General features: G+C 48.5%; 2 protein-coding genes across 2 annotated transcripts; both read left to right on the forward strand.

Annotated features, from left to right (window-relative positions):
- Nucleotides 1–1,380: 1,380 nt before the first annotated feature.
- C8R40DRAFT_1074610 (uncharacterized protein) lies at nt 1,381–4,460 on the forward strand (the record flags this gene model as incomplete). The annotated part of the gene is made up of 7 exons (XM_046226735.1): nt 1,381–1,728; nt 1,777–2,425; nt 2,475–3,158; nt 3,209–3,441; nt 3,492–3,737; nt 3,785–4,201; nt 4,347–4,460. 7 exons carry the CDS (start codon nt 1,381–1,383, stop codon nt 4,458–4,460), a joined length of 2,691 nt encoding a protein of 896 aa, XP_046079829.1.
- Nucleotides 4,461–5,584: 1,124 nt separating this feature from the next.
- C8R40DRAFT_1177469 (uncharacterized protein) lies at nt 5,585–15,361 on the forward strand (the record flags this gene model as incomplete). Its single annotated transcript, XM_046232685.1, has 21 exons — nt 5,585–5,983; nt 6,027–6,672; nt 6,720–7,403; nt 7,455–7,687; nt 7,735–7,980; nt 8,029–8,445; nt 8,499–8,849; nt 8,895–9,065; nt 9,115–9,298; nt 9,345–10,246; nt 10,295–10,373; nt 11,192–11,550; nt 11,599–12,247; nt 12,298–12,981; nt 13,033–13,265; nt 13,312–13,557; nt 13,605–14,021; nt 14,074–14,412; nt 14,458–14,628; nt 14,675–14,858; nt 14,904–15,361. The coding sequence occupies 21 exons, from the start codon at nt 5,585–5,587 to the stop codon at nt 15,359–15,361; spliced, it is 8,052 nt and encodes a 2,683-aa protein (XP_046079830.1).
- Nucleotides 15,362–16,522: the final 1,161 nt, after the last annotated feature.

Consider the following 16,522-nt stretch of genomic DNA (forward strand, 5'->3'; position numbering starts at 1 on the left):
CTTACAAGGAAGTCGTCAATAGCGATAGTATCATCTACAACGGGTCAAGTGGGAAATGCCGCTTGAACCAGGCATCCAAAGTTCATTGAGAACTGCCACGTCGTAGTTATTGTTAGAAAACTTCGATGTCCTGAATATTGGCTAGCAGAATATACAGGCTGTTCACAAATGCCTTATGATGGTCGACGCGTGGTCACTGTTTGAAAGCGCGTTACGCTAAACGATGACACAAACTGGAAAGACTGGCATGGAGTATAAAAGCGATGTGACGTCGTTTTAAGCAGGATAGCATGCGAAGGCGATTTAGGGGTTATATACAAGTTTCGAAAACGGCGGTAGGGGGTCGACCCCTGGTGGCTGTGATTACCATATAAGGCAATTCCATCCAAGTCACTGCTTATTGCAACAACACAAGAATGACGGATATTGACGGTCCCCCGTGGGGGCGGGGGGGGGGGAACGTCATCATCTGTCATTCTTGTGTTGTTGCAATAAGCGTAATGAATATCCTGGAGGCAACCTTGCGCGGCGGTAAATTCTCGCCGGTATCAACGAGGTATGCTCACGGCAAAGGTTGAAAAATTTGAGTCAGTAAGAATGAAGTTTGTGCTGGTGCGTGGCGATCAGTTCACGCCGGACACAGGCTGTAGGAAAGAAAAGGAGTGTGAGCGGTGTATACCCGAGTTGCGTGTTGCAACGTGATATATTTAAGTAAAAAGCGCGGTGGGGAAGTGAAAGTCAGGCGGTGAAAGGGTGTAAAGCAGCGGCGAGAAATTCTCGCCAGTTATGGGATTAAGGAAAAACAAAACACTTTAGAAATTTGAGGTGACATGAGAGGGCTTGTAGAATGAAATAGGTTCGAGATGAGGCTACAGCTACTTCCGCTTCCTCGAAATTGGACGCTGGTGAGGTGAGACATTCTAGTCGGTGAGCGGCGAGAAATTACCGCCAGCTCTGGAGATAATCCCCAGGGGAAGTGAGGAAAAATATAAAATGTGACGTAACGTGCGGGAGGAGGGGAGAATGAGGAATTACGTAAGTCGGGCAAGCCACCCAGGCGGCGAGATAATCTCGCCAGATCATTCAGAGGGGACGCTGAAATTGAATAGTCAGCGCGTGACTTGGAACTGGATGATCGTGGGAACTAACTGTATAGTTAAACAAACAAGGATAATTAGAAGCCATCTCGGCTAAACATCTCTTAAACTCGAACCACAACCATCTCTGTAGAGAGAATAAGTTGCTTGTAAGACCCTTGTAAACTGCAAAAAATCGCCGTTTTCGAACCTTAACTGCTGGTACGTATGTTCTCGCCGTTTTCGTGAGTGTAAGGAAAGAGGGGTACTCAGTTAAGATAATATCATCTAGCACTCGATAAGAATGTCCTCGAACCGTAAATTTGCGCTTCTCGTTCATCTCATCCTCAACAACCGTAACCTTCTGAAAGCTGAGAAACTTGTCGATGGAGATGGGACGCTGTTCGAAAAGGAAAGCGTCCTGACTGCTCAGTTACGGCGATTCAACGTACCACCTTTCTGGGAGCCGACATGTCCACCGCAGTGTCAGGAGAAGTGGGGAGGGCGATGGAAGCATATCCACGAACACCTGAAAGATCTTAAAAAGGGGGGGAGGGCGGAAATCGAAAAATACAACTTTAAAAATCGGGATCTCAATGACGTTGCAATGTCGAATAAGAGCGAAGGATGGGGTAGTTGCATGGACGGGCCTGTGAGTTTGAATGGATGGGCACATGAAATGATCTGACAAATATTTCAGCTGAAGGACGCTTTGGAGAATGTGGGATTTAGTATCCGGGACCGGTATCTTGCGTGGGTGAAGTTGTACGCGGAGAAGGACGAACAAGGACGGGTCGTGAGAGGGTTTGTTCCGCTTACGCAGTGGACCGGACGGCAGGATAGTTTTTTGGAAGAAGTGTTTGGAGATGCGATCAAGGGGAAGGATATTACGCCGCCGGACACAGCAAAAACGTGGCTGAATGGGGTAATTCAGACCTACTTGGACGCGGCGACGAAGGAATGCAAGCGAGCGACAGATTCCCTCAACGCCACTCAAACGGAGCTGGAGAAAATCCTCGGTGCCGACTTCTGGAAAAGTTTCGAGGTGCCGCAGAACTTTGATGTGAAGAAGGCGCGGAGTGTGTTTAAGAAGATGCAACACTGGAAGTCGCAATTAGCGTGGCAAGTCACGACCGAGGAGGACGATGAAATTCGAGAGGAGGAAATTGACATTGAATCACCGGAAGCGTCGAAGGAAATTGCGGCGAGGTGGTCACGTCTGAGTGACCAGGGAAAGAAGTTAGAGTATTGTCAAATGATTATTGGGTGGCTCGTCGGAGTCATTGAAGCAAAAACCTCAAAAACTATCGAAGTGAACTTCGATGCAGGTGGCTATGACGAAAAGATAGGTACGTGGGAGTGGAAATGTATTGTGATGTGATGCTAAGTACATTTTAGTGGGATATGGGCGGGTGTTAGCGAGAAGCATCCCGAGGAAGAAGATCGAGAACATCCCAGCTCCTAGTGAGAGTGATTTCCAGGCGTTTGCGTTGGAATTAGCGGACTTCGCAGAAGAATGGGTTGAACGAGATGACTCAGCTCTGCGGACGGCGATTTCGATGTATGAGAATCCGGAGGTGGATGAAGCTCTCCTGCTTTACAAGTCGGATGGGGCAGACATTGGTGTCGGGGAGTTCAGGGGTTACGACGACAAAAAACTCCATGAATATTTAGGACTACCCGACGACGGACTCCCTTTAGCATTTCGAAGACACACGGCGGACGAACCAGGGATGTTGGCTGACCCTGACGGTGACAAACCGTTTTTGAACAGTACACCGGTGAAGATCAGCTGGCATCAGTTTGTGTTTGTGGCTGCCGTGATGTTAGCATTAACGACGCCGAAGAAAGCCGCCCTTCCGAATATTTTGCACAGTGGGCCTGTTAACGAGCGGACGATTCGACCAGTGCGTGAGCAGTGGGCAACAGTACCAGGTATTTGTTTGTTCGATGAGGTCGGGCTAGGGAAAACAATGTGTGCGCTGGCAACGATTGCGACACTGCAGTCGTTGTATGAAATTCAGGAGAAGGTGAAAGCGAAGGAAATGGACCGGTCCAAGTTACCTGCGTGCTTGAGAGATGGTAGGTGACAGCGGCGATAAAATCTCGCCGGCTACTGACGCTGTTTTTAGCGCCGAGTTTCGGCAATTTAGAGTCCGGAATTCCCAATGAGCGGCACCTCGTTGTCGTTCCTAATAGTTTGATGGATCAATGGACAGCTGAGATTACCCGGTTTTTCCGAAGTAACGCTATCCATCTGCACATCATTTCAAACAGGGCCGATCATTGGGAGGCCGAAATTACGAAGGTACTGGGCACAACCTCGGTGCCGAGGATCAACCAGATTGTGATCGTGGCAGCGAGAGTGAGTGTGGCGATATATTATCGCCGCAATGTGTGTTGACCTTTTTTTAGACAATTCAACGAATGTTTACAGCGAATGAACGAAGTATTGCTTTTATGCAGGTAGATGGCATTCCTCGGCTCAGGTACCAGCAGAAAGCAGACACTGTCTATGCAATGCCGTATTGCTCGACCTTTCTGGATGAGGTACAGGACGCGCGAACGGGGAAAGCGCTGTGGAAGGCGTTCTCCGCAATCTTTGACGATTCATTGATTAAAGTCCCGATGACGGCCACCCCTCTCCTTGAGTCACCAAATGTAAGTTTCATTTAATGCCTGAAATCATTTATTGAATGCGCATGTAGGATCTCGTCAATCTTGCGTTACTTGTCCGACCGCCAAGTATGGTGGATGACGAAACGTCCAATCTTCGGGGAATGTCCCGAGATCTTCGAATTCTGAAGGGGAAGTCAACCGTTCGAACGCATCAAGAAGCTCTGCTGTTAACGGAGCGGGACAAAATTATGGAGCAGACAGAGGGAACCGGGGTTGCATTTTTTGCAGGGAGAATGGTGAAAGTGGTTCAACGCCACCTTGCACCACATACTGTGAAACGAACGAATAAATCGTTGAACTTCGAAGGCAAACCCCTGGGGGCACAACTCCCCCCTCACACCATGATCCACGTCCGTGTAACTGTCACGGACTCGGAGGCAGACAGTTCCTACGATGCTGTTCAAGACACACTGAAAGCGCGGGTGTTTGACACCAATACTTTGGGAGTACGTCGCTGACCGGCGATAAATTAGGGGGGTTATATACAAGTTTCGAAAACGGCGGTAGGGGGTCGACCCCTGGTGGCTGTGATTACCATATAAGGCAATTCCATCCAAGTCACTGCTTATTGCAACAACACAAGCATGACAGATATTGACGGTCCCCCGTGGGGGGGGGGTGGAGGGGGAACGTCAATATCTGTCATGCTTGTGTTGTTGCAATAAGCGTAAAGAATACCCTGAAGGCAACAATGCGTGGCGGTAAATTCTCGCCGGGACTACCCATGCATTCTGTCAACAGTATTTAAAAATATTATTTCAGTGACCATGAAGTACACAACGTTAAGGAGTGATCAATTGTTGCCGGATTATTAAGTGGAACAACCGCAAACAGATGTGTGCGGGATGAAGGTAGGAAAAAGGGCAGGTGAAGTTTGGGAAGCGCGCGGCAGTAAATTCTCGCCGGAGGGCTTGACATAGAGGTTAGTGAAACCGAAATACTAGTTTGCGAGACCTTGTGTTGATTCTGCTCACGAGAGCGAGATGTGAATGGACCGTAGAAAGGGTGGCTTGAGAGAGGCGAGAAATTCTCGCCACTTCTGGAAACGGGCTTACTAAAAATTGAGGGAGGAAGTATCTTGGAAACGTATTCACTTTTGAAATGCAAGTTTTGGTATAGAGGAGGCGAGAAATTATCGCCAGTTGCTTAGGTGTGTTCTTGAAAATTCTTAGGGCAGGACATAACTTAGCAAGGTGTTCAATTGCATGAGAGCGAGGTAAGGACTGAGTGGACAGAGCTGGCCAGTGTGCGGCGAGAAAACATCGCCAGATCGTGTGTGAGAGGCTGATGAAGATTTTTGAGGAAATACTCTTGCCTGGAGGGTTATGAAGTAGCGACGTTAAATTCTTACCGAGATCAACACGAATATTATAAGGTACTACAGAAGTTTCGACCACGGATACACAGGGTGGGCAGGGTGTGCAGGAGTCGGTCAGTGCAGGATGGCTGGGTGAGGATGTTTTTGTGGCGGCAGTGGGCGGCGAGATAATATCGCCACTCTGTGAAAAGCAATGGGATCGAGACTTGGTAATACAGGGTGCACGAGGAACTGGCGTGACCGTGTGAAACTACCGTGGGAACCAACTGTACAGTAGGTAAACAACAGTAATTACAGGTCAATTCGGCTAAACTACTCTTGAACTCGAACTTCTACCATCTCTTATAGTGCGAAATTTAGCTTGTCCTTAAGACTTGAGCGTAGTCGTAACCATAACCGTGAACATCGCCGAAAAATTAAATTTTAGCTGGTACGTATGTCCCCTGTTATGGGGCGTAAGCAAAGAAGAGGTACTCAGTGAGCGGCGATATTTTCTAGCCAGAATCGTGAAATGTCGCAAAACTCAGCAAACAAGGGTTCGAAGGAGTCAAAAGTTCGAACTGCGGACACCAACCGTAAATATGCGTTGTTGATGCACCTTATTCTCGACACGCCCTCTCTTTTGGACCCTGACGAACTCTGCGACCTCGAGGGCAACATTCTCTACAACGACTCCCCCGCGATGCACTACCTGAAGCTGTCGAAGGTGGTGCCGTTTTGGGAAGAGGAATGTCCTGAGGAACACGAAGCAAAATGGGGAGCCCGCTGGGCTGATATAAGAAAGGGTTTCAAAGAACTCGAATTCGCGAACCGGACTAGCTGCGAGCGGTTCAATTTTCGAGAGAACAAGCTGTCAGATGTGCTTGACGCAGCGAGGGCAGGTCATTGGGGAGCTTGTTTCGATGTGCCGGTAAGTGTCGTAGTTTTTAGGGGTTCTAAACTAATGATATCAGTTGAAAGCGGCACTTGCGAGGAAGGAAATGTCTATTCAGAGCCGTTATCACCGTTGGGTGGTTAATCAGACGAAAAAAGCGGGCGGGGAACCATTGAGAGGTTTTGTGTCTCTAAACGACTGGAGTACGATGGCGGACGATATTCTGCAAGATATATTTGGGGATGGTGTGAGAGCGGGGGATGTGACTTGTACCGAGAGTGCGAAGACGTGGTTCCAAGGGACCATCCAAACACTTCTGGACGCTGCTTCAAAGGAGGTGATACGCGCGGAGAAGTCGATTGTACGGTGTCAGCGTGATTTGGAAAATATTCTTGGAGAAAATTTCTGGGAGAAGATGGAGATTCCTACGGGTTTTGACCTCCGCAAAGCGCGGTCCGTGTTCAAGAAGTTACGGAACTGGAAAGGCCTTCTCTCTTGGCAGGTTCCGACTGCGCAGGATGAAAAACGGAGAGGGGTGGACATCGATATCGAGGACCCAGAGGCGGCGGCGAAAATCCAAGCGCGGTGGACGGATCTCAGTGAAACCGCGAAAAAACTAGACTACTGTCAGCTTGTTATCGGCTGGCTTGTAGGCGTTATTGAAGCGAAGACGTCGAAAACTGTGGAGCTGGGATTCGAACCGGGGAGTTACGACGAGAAAATAGGTAGGTGAAATACATTCTGAGTTTGACATTGTCTAATTAATTCTTAGTGTCGTACGGGAAGGTGCTTGCTCGAAAAATTCCTCGGAAACATATCGATAACATGCCGGCGCCGAGTGCCTCCGAATTTCGTGCGTTTGCAGCGGAACTCTCTGATTTTGCGGACGCCTGGGTGGGAAGAGATGACACCCAGTTGAGTACTGCTATTTCGATGTGGGAAAATCCGGAGTTCGACAGCGCGTTACGGATGTACCAACAGGAGGGAGACGACATCGGTGTCGGGGAGTTTAAGTCTTTAACTCCCGACGAGCTGGAGCGATATCTGGGATTTGAATCGGATGGTTTGCCAACGTCTTTCCGGCGTCATACGGCCGATGAACCAGGAATGATACCTGACGGAGCATCCGACAAACCATTTCTGGATAGTAGTCCAGTTCGAATTAGCTGGCATCAACTCGTTTTCGTGGCATCACTGGTTTTGAAACTTACCTCGGGGAAGCAAACTGATATTCCCAATATTTTAGATCAGCGAAGAGTGAACGAGTGGACTCTACGTGCGATTAAGGAGCGATGGGCCACAGTGCCGGGAGTATGTTTGTTTGATGAAGTTGGATTAGGAAAAACGATGTGCGCATTGGCGACGATAGCGACGCTCCAGTCGCTTTTTAAATTACAGGAGAGGGTGAAGGCGGGAGAGATGGACTCGTCGAAATTGCCGGGGTGTTTGAAGGAAGGTACGTTGGGCGGCGATAAAATATCGCTGTGTACTAACAGCAGTTTTGTAGCGGGGAAGTTTGGGAACCTGGATGGGGGGATTCCCAATGAGCGGCATTTAATTGTCGTTCCCTCCAGCTTAATGGATCAATGGAAAGCGGAGTTAACGCGTTTCTTCAGACCAGACGCGGTTCATGTTCATATTATTTCAAACGTGGCAAAGAACTGGGCCGATGACGTGAAAAAGGTCTTCGAATGCAAAGACGTGGAAAGGATTCACCAGATTGTGCTTGTTGCGGCTCCAGTAAGTAGCCGGCGATAAAATATCGCCTCATCTGACGACCATTTTAGACTCTGCAACGGATGTACAAAAATAATAATCGATCCATCGCAATCATGACGACCGATGGTTACCCGCGCCTTCATTACACCCAAAAAGCAAATACCTTGTATAGCATGTCTTGGGCTACGACTTTTGTTGACGAAGTTCAGGAGGCTCGTACTGGTAAAGCATTATGGGTGGCTTTATCGGCTTTGTTTGATGCTACTCTGGTAAAAGTTGCAATGACCGCAACTCCTTTACTGGAACATCCAAATGTATGAAATACCGTTTAATGACGATGGAAGCTAATGTACTTTTGACAGGATCTTGTTAATCTTGCTCGTTTAATTCGGCCGCCGACTCTTGTGCTTACAGAAAGGGCCAACTTACAAGACATGGCGCGCGACTTGCGCATTCTCAAGGGGAAATCGGTGGTGAGGACTCATCAGGAGGCGCTCCAACTAACCGAGCAAGAGACAATTGTTGCGAGAACCCAAGGGTCGGCGGTCGCGCTCTTTGCCAATACTATGGTGAAGATAGCGCAACGTCATTTGCTTCCCCACACTGTGCGCCGAACGAACAAGTCGTTGGATTTTGAGGGAAAGCCGCTAGGTGCACAACTTCCTGAACACACAGTCTTACATGTGTCAGTTCCAGTGACGGATTCAGAGGTGAATGAATCTTATCGTGTAGTTAGCGAGACACTGGACGCGAAGGTGTTTGACACCAATACACTTGGGGTGCGTGATGGGCGGCGATATATTCTCGCCAGTTACTGACTTTGAAGTACTAGAAATTCTTCAACGAGGCACGTTCTCAATTATCGTTTCCGAGTGCAGACAGGTATGCTCCTGAGGAATATGATCTCGACGCGCTGCACTCGGACTCCGCCACGAAGTTAAAGTGTGCCATTGAAATCATGCTTCGAACTTTGCGCCATGGCGCAGGTAATGTAGTTCCTGCTGAGTACCACGGCACCACCGACAGAGTTATCGACGCGAAGGACTTGGGATTACCTGATTTCCTCCATGGCTGGTCCGTGGATCCTTTGAAACCAGAGGAACGCTTCAAGCTCAGCGAGAACAAGACGGAGAAGATCATTTTGTACACCACTTTCGCGAAATTCCATGATCACATTGAGAATGTAAGAGATATTCATTGCTACCATTGCATTACTGACACATTACAGATTTTGAAATGCTGCGGGATCAAGAGTGTTGCGATTAGTGGTGCTGTTCCTGCGAAGGAGCGCACGCGTCTCATCGAAGAGTTTCGTCATGGGGACGTCGACGTTCTTATAATGTCGGCAGTCGGCGCAACCGGCCTTAACCTAACATGTGCTCGCACCATGATCCTCTACGTAAGTTCTGTTTCATACAAGTAGTCTTGATCTAATGGCAGACTTCCAGGAAGCAAACTGGAGTGCAGTAAATACTGAACAGGGGCAAGGACGGATCCACCGAAGGGGGCAACTATGGCCCACATTTGTCATTCAATTAATGGCCGACGGCACGGTGGAAATCTTGCTCATTGCGAATGGATTGGGTAAACTGCAACTTCTGGGAACATTTCTTTCCATCCCACGGAATGAAAGTAAGTCGTAAGATCGTCGTTTTTCCCACTCTAATTCTTGCCTCAGAAACATTGAAGATGCTAAGCGGACAAGACCTGGAAGAGTATGAGGAACTGGTCAAAGGCAAGGGGACAGAAAAGGATGTGGCTAGCGAGGTGCAAGATCATTTGAAAAGCGCCAAGTCGAAATTGGGAGTTGCTATCAATGACGGGAGGCCAACGGAGCCGAAATCGAAAAAGGCCAAGGGAAAGCAAGCTGAGAAAGCCCAAGCACCCACCAAAAAAGCTTCGCAAGTCAAGTCTGCGGAGTTTATTGACGAGTCGCTCAGCTCGTCTGAATCAGAAACTCAAGGTCCTGGCCGTATTGCACCCACGCCTGAAGATTCACAAGCGGGCCCATCGAACGTGGGCGTAAGTAGAGGAGTTCTTGGCCCACCATCTAATGAGGCGGGCCCGTCGAGGTCGAAAGTATCTGATCCCCCGCAAGTCGATCTTCCAGCTAGACCTCTTAGCCCTGTTAGTGAGGACCCTGTCGAAGAGCGTGACGTTCGGATGGGATCGCCCATTCACGAGCAGGAACCTCAACCAGCCCGAGAACTCTCAGATGCAATGGATGGGGACCTCACTCCGCTCGAAACTCTCACTCCCAGCCCCGAGGACAAGTCGGTGCCTCTCCCTGATCCTCCAGCTTTGGGTCGCGACGGAAAATTGAAGGATGCGTCGGAGATGGACTTTTATCAATCTGAGTCGGACGAACTCCCCTTTGCAAAGCCTTCAACGGAAAAGCGCAAGAGACGTGTATCAGATGAAGGTGCAACCGCGAAGAAGGGTAAAGGCAAAGCTTTCGAAGAACTTTCAACTCGTATGAGCAGTGTGGACATCGGCGATGCTCAAGAACCTTCGCAACCGACTCGCAAGGGAAAATCCAAACAGCCAGCAACAGGACGCCGCACAATTCCCAGCTCTCAAGTAAGTGTTTAATATTACTGACCGAAGAATATACTAACTTCCGCGCAGGCCGACCTGGAGGACGCACCTTCAACGGAACCCGAAGTTAAACGTACGAAGGGGAGGAAGGGTGCGAAGAAAACCAGGGGTAGGTCTGCGCGAAAATGAGACACTTGCTTTTGGACTATCATATACACGGACATATGTACATATCGAGCTTTTGTGGTCATTGGACCTTAACTTTTTATTTACCACCTTCTTGCAATTTCAGTGTTGTTTCTGCAATGTACTTGATACGGCGATGATTTATCGCCGCTGAAAGAGACTGCGAAGCTTACGTCAGCAGACGTAAGAGTACAGATGTTAACGTTTCCCCTCCAAATAATTTCGCAAGGTGGTCAATTTGAAGCTTGGCTCAGCTGAGTGGAACTCAGTAGCACAGAGGATGTAGTTGGAAGGTGGGGAGCAGGCAAAGTTCTACTTAAGCAAAATTGGACCAGTTAGATAGGCAGGGGTGGACAGAGGGCGGTGTGTAGCCGGCGAGAAAATATCGCCACACTGTGATGTTTTTTCGATAACTTTCGAGGGGTTACAGAGCCGGGTGTGAGGTTGCGAAATAGTCGGATGATTCCCACGGAGCACAACCACGTAAAAGATTACAGGGTGTACATGCAGGCGAGAAAATCTCGCCCAATTCTTACTTGGTAAAAATGAAACTCAATTATCGCGTTTGGCTGAGGACTGAATGATCGTGGGAATTAACTATATAGTTTGACAAACAAGAGTAATTAGCAACAATCCTCCGTAAACGTCGTTTGAACTCCAACCACGACCATCTGGTGAGAACAATTGTAAACTAGAAACCTTCAAAAATCGCCGGTTCGAACGTTTCACTGTTGGTACGTATTCCTGCCCTTCACCTGAATGTAAGGACAGCGTGGTACTCAGCTTAAAACAATCATTTAGCACGAAAATACATGTCTTCCAACCGTAAATTAGCGCTTTTAATTCATCTCATCCTCAACAACCCCAGTCTCCTAAAACCTGAGAAATTTTTGGATGGCGACGGGACTGTGTACACGAAAGAAAGCGTGCTTACCGAACGGTTGCGCCGATTCAACGTACCGCCTTTTTGGGATTTGTCTTGTCCCGAGAAATTCCAAGAGAAGTGGGGAGCGCGCTGGAATGATATCCACGACCAGTTGGAGGACCTCAGAAAGGGCGGGAGGAACGATATCGAGAAGTACAACTTCAAAAATCGGAATTTGAATGACGTGGGGCTTTCGAACAAGAGCGAAGGGTGGGGAAGTTGTATGGACCAACCTGTAAGTCATAATGTAAGGTTATTTGACATGACATGAAACGGTTTTCAGTTGAAGGACACCCTCGAGAACATGGGTTTCAGTATTCGTGACCGCTACATCGCGTGGGTAAAGCTGTTCGCTGAGAAGGACCCACAAGGACGGGTTGTGAAAGGGTTTGTTCCTCTTACGCAGTGGACGGGGCGTCAGGATAATATCTTGGAAGAGATATTTGGAGATGCTATTAAAGGGAAGGATATCACGCCTCCGGACACGGCGAAGACGTGGCTGAATGGCGTGATCCAAACATACCTGGATGCGGCGACGAAGGAGTGCAAGAGGGCGATAGATTCTCTCAATGCAACTCAAACGGAGCTGGAGAAAATACTCGGTCCCGAGTTTTGGCGAAGCTTCGAGGTGCCGCATGACTTTGACGTTAAGAAGGCGCGGAGTGTTTTCAGAAAGTTGCAGCACTGGAAGTCTCAACTAGCATGGCAAGTGGCGAGCGAGAAGGACGATGAAATTCGAGAGGAGGACGTTAATATTGAGTCACCGGACGCGCCGAAACAAATTGAAGCGAGGTGGTCCCGTCTCAGTGATCAGGGCAAAAAGTTAGATTATTGTCAAATGATAATCGGGTGGCTCGTAGGAGTCATTGAGGCGAAAACGTCGAAAACAATCGAAGTGCACTTGGATGCAGGTGGTTACGACGAAAAGATAGGTAAGTGGGGGTGGAAATTTATCGCTGTGCGGTCCTAAGTATTGTTTTAGTGGGATATGGGCGGGTGTTGGCGAGATCCATTCCCAGGAAGAAGATTGAACACATCCCTGCTCCGAGTGAAAGTGATTTCCAGGCATTTGCCTTGGAATTAGCGGACTTTGCAGAAGAATGGGTTGAACGGGACGGCACTGACCTCCGAACCGCAATCTCCATGTATGAGAATCCGGAGGTTGATGAAGCACTCCTGCTTTACAAGTCGGACGGAGCAGACATCGGTGTCGGAGAGTTCAGAAAATACAACAACAAAACACTGCAGGAATATCTGGGATTACCCGAGGACGGTCTCCCTTTGGCATTTCGAAGACACACAGCGGACGAACCAGCGATGTTAGCTGACAGTGACGGTGATAAACCGTTTTTGAACAGCACACCCGTGAAGATCAGCTGGCACCAGTTTGTATTTGTTGCAGCGGTCATGTTATCATTGACGACGCCAAAAAAAGCCAACCTTCGGAATATTCTCCACAGTGGTCCTGCTAACGAGAGGACGATCCGACCAGTGCGTGAGGAGTGGGCAAAAGTTCCAGGTATTTGTCTCTTTGATGAGGTTGGTTTGGGTAAAACAATGTGTGCAATGGCAACGATTGCAACACTGCAATCATTGTATGAAATTCAGGAGAAGGTGAAAGCGAAAGAAATGGACCGGTCAAAGTTACCCGCGTGCCTCAGAGATGGTACGTGCCAGCGGCGATAAAATATCGCCGTTTACTGACGCGCCATTTAAGCGCCGAGTTTTGGTAATTTAGCATCCGGAATACCGAATGAGCGCCACCTGGTGGTCGTGCCCACGAGTTTGATGGATCAGTGGGTAGCCGAAATCACTCGATTTTTTCGAGGCAATGCTATCCATCTTCACATCATTTCGAATACCGCAGGTCAATGGGAGGACGAAATTGCGAAGGTGCTGCGCACAAACTCGGTGCCGAAAATTAATCAGATCTTGGTTGTTGCAGCGAGAGTGAGTGCAGCGATAAATTGTCGTATTGAGGTTGACCCTTGATTAGACACTTCAACGTATGTTCACATACAACGAACGAAGCATTGCAGTCATGCAAATCGATGGTATTCCCCGGCTAAAGTATCAGCAGAAACCAGACACGGTCTATGCATTTCCTTATTGCTCTACTTTTCTGGATGAGGTGCAGGACGCTCGAACGGGGAAAGCTTTGTGGAGAGCGTTCTCTGCAATTTTTGACAGTTCACTGATTAAAGTCCCGATGACGGCCACACCCCTCCTTGAATCACCAAATGTAAGTTCCTTTTTATCGCGGAAATTGTTTATTCAATGGGTATTCAGGATCTCATCAATCTTGCCTTACTTGTGCGACCTCCGAGTCTGGTGGAGGATGAAACGACGAATCTTCGGGGAATGTCCCGAGATCTTCGAATTCTCAAGGGGAAGTCGACTGTTCGGACTCATCAAGAAGCTTTACAGCTTACGGAACGGGACAAAATTATGCAGCAAACTGAGGGCACGGGTGTTGCATACTTCGCGTCAATAATGGTGAAAGTTGCTCAGCGCCACCTTGCACCACATACTGTCAAGCGAACCAATCAATCCCTCAATTTCGAAGGCAAGCCACTGGGAGCTCAACTTCCACCTCACACGATGATTCACGTCCGTGTTACGGTAACGGAATCGGAAGCAGACAGCTCGTATGACGCTGTTCAAGACACACTCAAAGCACGGGTGTTTGATACTAACACTTTGGGAGTACGTAACAAACCAGCGATAATTTCACGCCGTATTGACTGTTTTTTTCCAGAAATTTTTTAATGAAGCCCGGTCCAAACTCTCTTTTCCCAGTGCGGATCAGTATACTCCTGAGGAGTATAACCTCGAGGCTCTGCAATCTGACTCCGCGACGAAGCTCAAAGCTGCGATTGAAATCATGCTTCGAGTCCTTCGGCAAGGCGCAGACAATACATTTCCTTCGGAGTTTCATTCGACAACGGACCGGGTTGTTGACGCCGCTGACATCGGACTACCGGACTTCCTTTCCGGATGGGAAGTCCGTCCACTTCTCTCCGACGAGCCCAGGGCACCAAATGAAAAAATCATACTGTTCACAACTTACGCGAAGTTTCATCCCTGGATGCAGAACGTAAGTACATTACTTTTAGCAAATTAACTTTTTAACGCTCCTCAGATTCTGACCTGCTGTGGCATTCGCAATGTCGCCATTAGCGGGGCAGTCTCATCTAAGGAGCGTACTCGTCTTATTGAGCAATTCCGCCACGGACCCGTCGACGTTCTTATAATGTCGCAGGTCGGTGCCACCGGGCTGAATCTTACGTGTGCACGGACATTGATTTTATATGTACGTGTATATTGAATCCCCGAGAACTATGCTGATGTCAGTTTAGGAAGCGGCGTGGACGGCAGTTAACACCCAACAAACTGCAGGTCGGATTCATCGACGAGGCCAGCGTTTCCCGACATACGTCATTCAGTTGGTTGCAGATAAAACAGTGGAGGTCCTTTTAATCGCGACTGGTTTGGGCAAGCGCTTCCTCTTGGGAACCTTTCTGGAATTGGACCGTAATTTGAGTAAGTCTGCTCGCCTAATTAATGATTATAGCTCATTTGCATTAGAAACATTCAAAATGCTTGCTGGCCACGCGGTAGAAGAATACGAGGCACTGACAAAAGGGGTCAGTGCAGGTGACGACGTGGCCGAAGAGGTTCATCAGAACCTCAAAAGTGCGCAGTCGGCCCTCGGCGTAGCTTTACAAGACCGCTTCAAGGAAGGTGAGGAACAGTCAACGCAGCAAGGAAAACAGTCTACGACTGCCTCGAAGAAACGTGCGAGGAAGGTGCCGAGCACCGCCGAGAAAGGCGCAATGAATGAGGAGGGTCCTACTACTATTCCAACAAAAATATTAGTGTTATCTTCCCGAAACTTATATGTCGTTTATAACCATGAATTTTCATCACATTCCAAAACCCTTTTGTATACATATTTCCACTCCAAATACCTTACTTTTTTTGTATTTGGCCGAGAGGATTCAACGACTTTTTCTTTTAGGGGGGTCACCCTCAGCCTATGTTAGGGGGGGTCACTCATACCACTCAATAATTGCAACAGCCTTTCTACACCTCAATTGGGACTGTTTTTGTGACTCTGGCAGTTACTGCAAGCATCTTTTTCCACCCCAGCAACTTAAAATAGCCATGATCTGATTTCGGGGTTAGGCAGTGTTTTGTTATTTTTCTTTCAAAGATCCATACCCTGGGACATTCCAACCAACTTGGTACCACATGACTGCAATTGGCATGACATGAAGGAGGGGTGGAGCTCTGCTCCACCCCTCCTTCACTGCACTGTTCTGTCACCCACTGACGGCCTTCTGTGGCTGTGTTCTTGGCACTGCCACACGCTACCTGTGTTGTCTGGCCCTTCTGAGGTTGCTTGACCTCCAAATAATAAACTGGTCCAAATCTTAGGGGGGTTTCATTGTGCAGTAGTGTTGGTCAATACTCCACCTCACCTCTCCACTACTGCAATTCTGTGAAGCCCTGCATGCCAAGATAGTACCAGTGGCATGTGGCTGCGCTTTTGGCACTGCCACACGCTACCAGTAGCGTGTGGCTGTGTTGTTTGGCACTTCTGAGGTTGCTTGACCTCCAAATAATAAACTGGTCCAAATCTGGGTGGTTTCATTGTGCAGTAGTGTTGGTCAATACTCCACCTCACCTCTCCACTACTGCAATTCTGTGAAGCCCTGCATGCCAAGATAGTACCAGTGGCATGTGGCTGTGCTTTTGGCACTGCCACACGCTACCAGTAGCGTGTGGCTGTGTTCCTGGCACTGCCACACAGTACCAGTAGCGTGTGGCTGTGTTGTCTGGCCCTTCTGAGGTTGCTTGACCTCCAAATAATAAACTGGTCCAAATCTTAGGGGGGTTTCATTGTGCAGTAGTGTTGGTCAATACTCCACCTCACCTCTCCACTACTGCAATTCTGTGAAGCCCTGCATGCCAAGATAGTACCAGTGGCATGTGGCTGTGCTTTTGGCACTGCCACACGCTACCAGTAGCGTGTGGCTGTGTTGTTTGGCACTTCTGAGGTTGCTTGACCTCCAAATAATAAACTGGTCCAAATCTGGGTGGTTTCATTGTGCAGTAGTGTTGGTCAATACTCCACCTCACCTCTCCACTACTGCAATTCTGTGAAGCCCTGCATGCCAAGATAGTACCAGTGGCATGTGGCT

Source organism: Lentinula edodes (genome assembly GCF_021015755.1).
Source record: "Lentinula edodes strain Le(Bin) 0899 ss11 chromosome Unknown C8R40scaffold_64, whole genome shotgun sequence".
Taxonomy (NCBI): Eukaryota; Fungi; Basidiomycota; class Agaricomycetes; order Agaricales; family Omphalotaceae; genus Lentinula; species Lentinula edodes.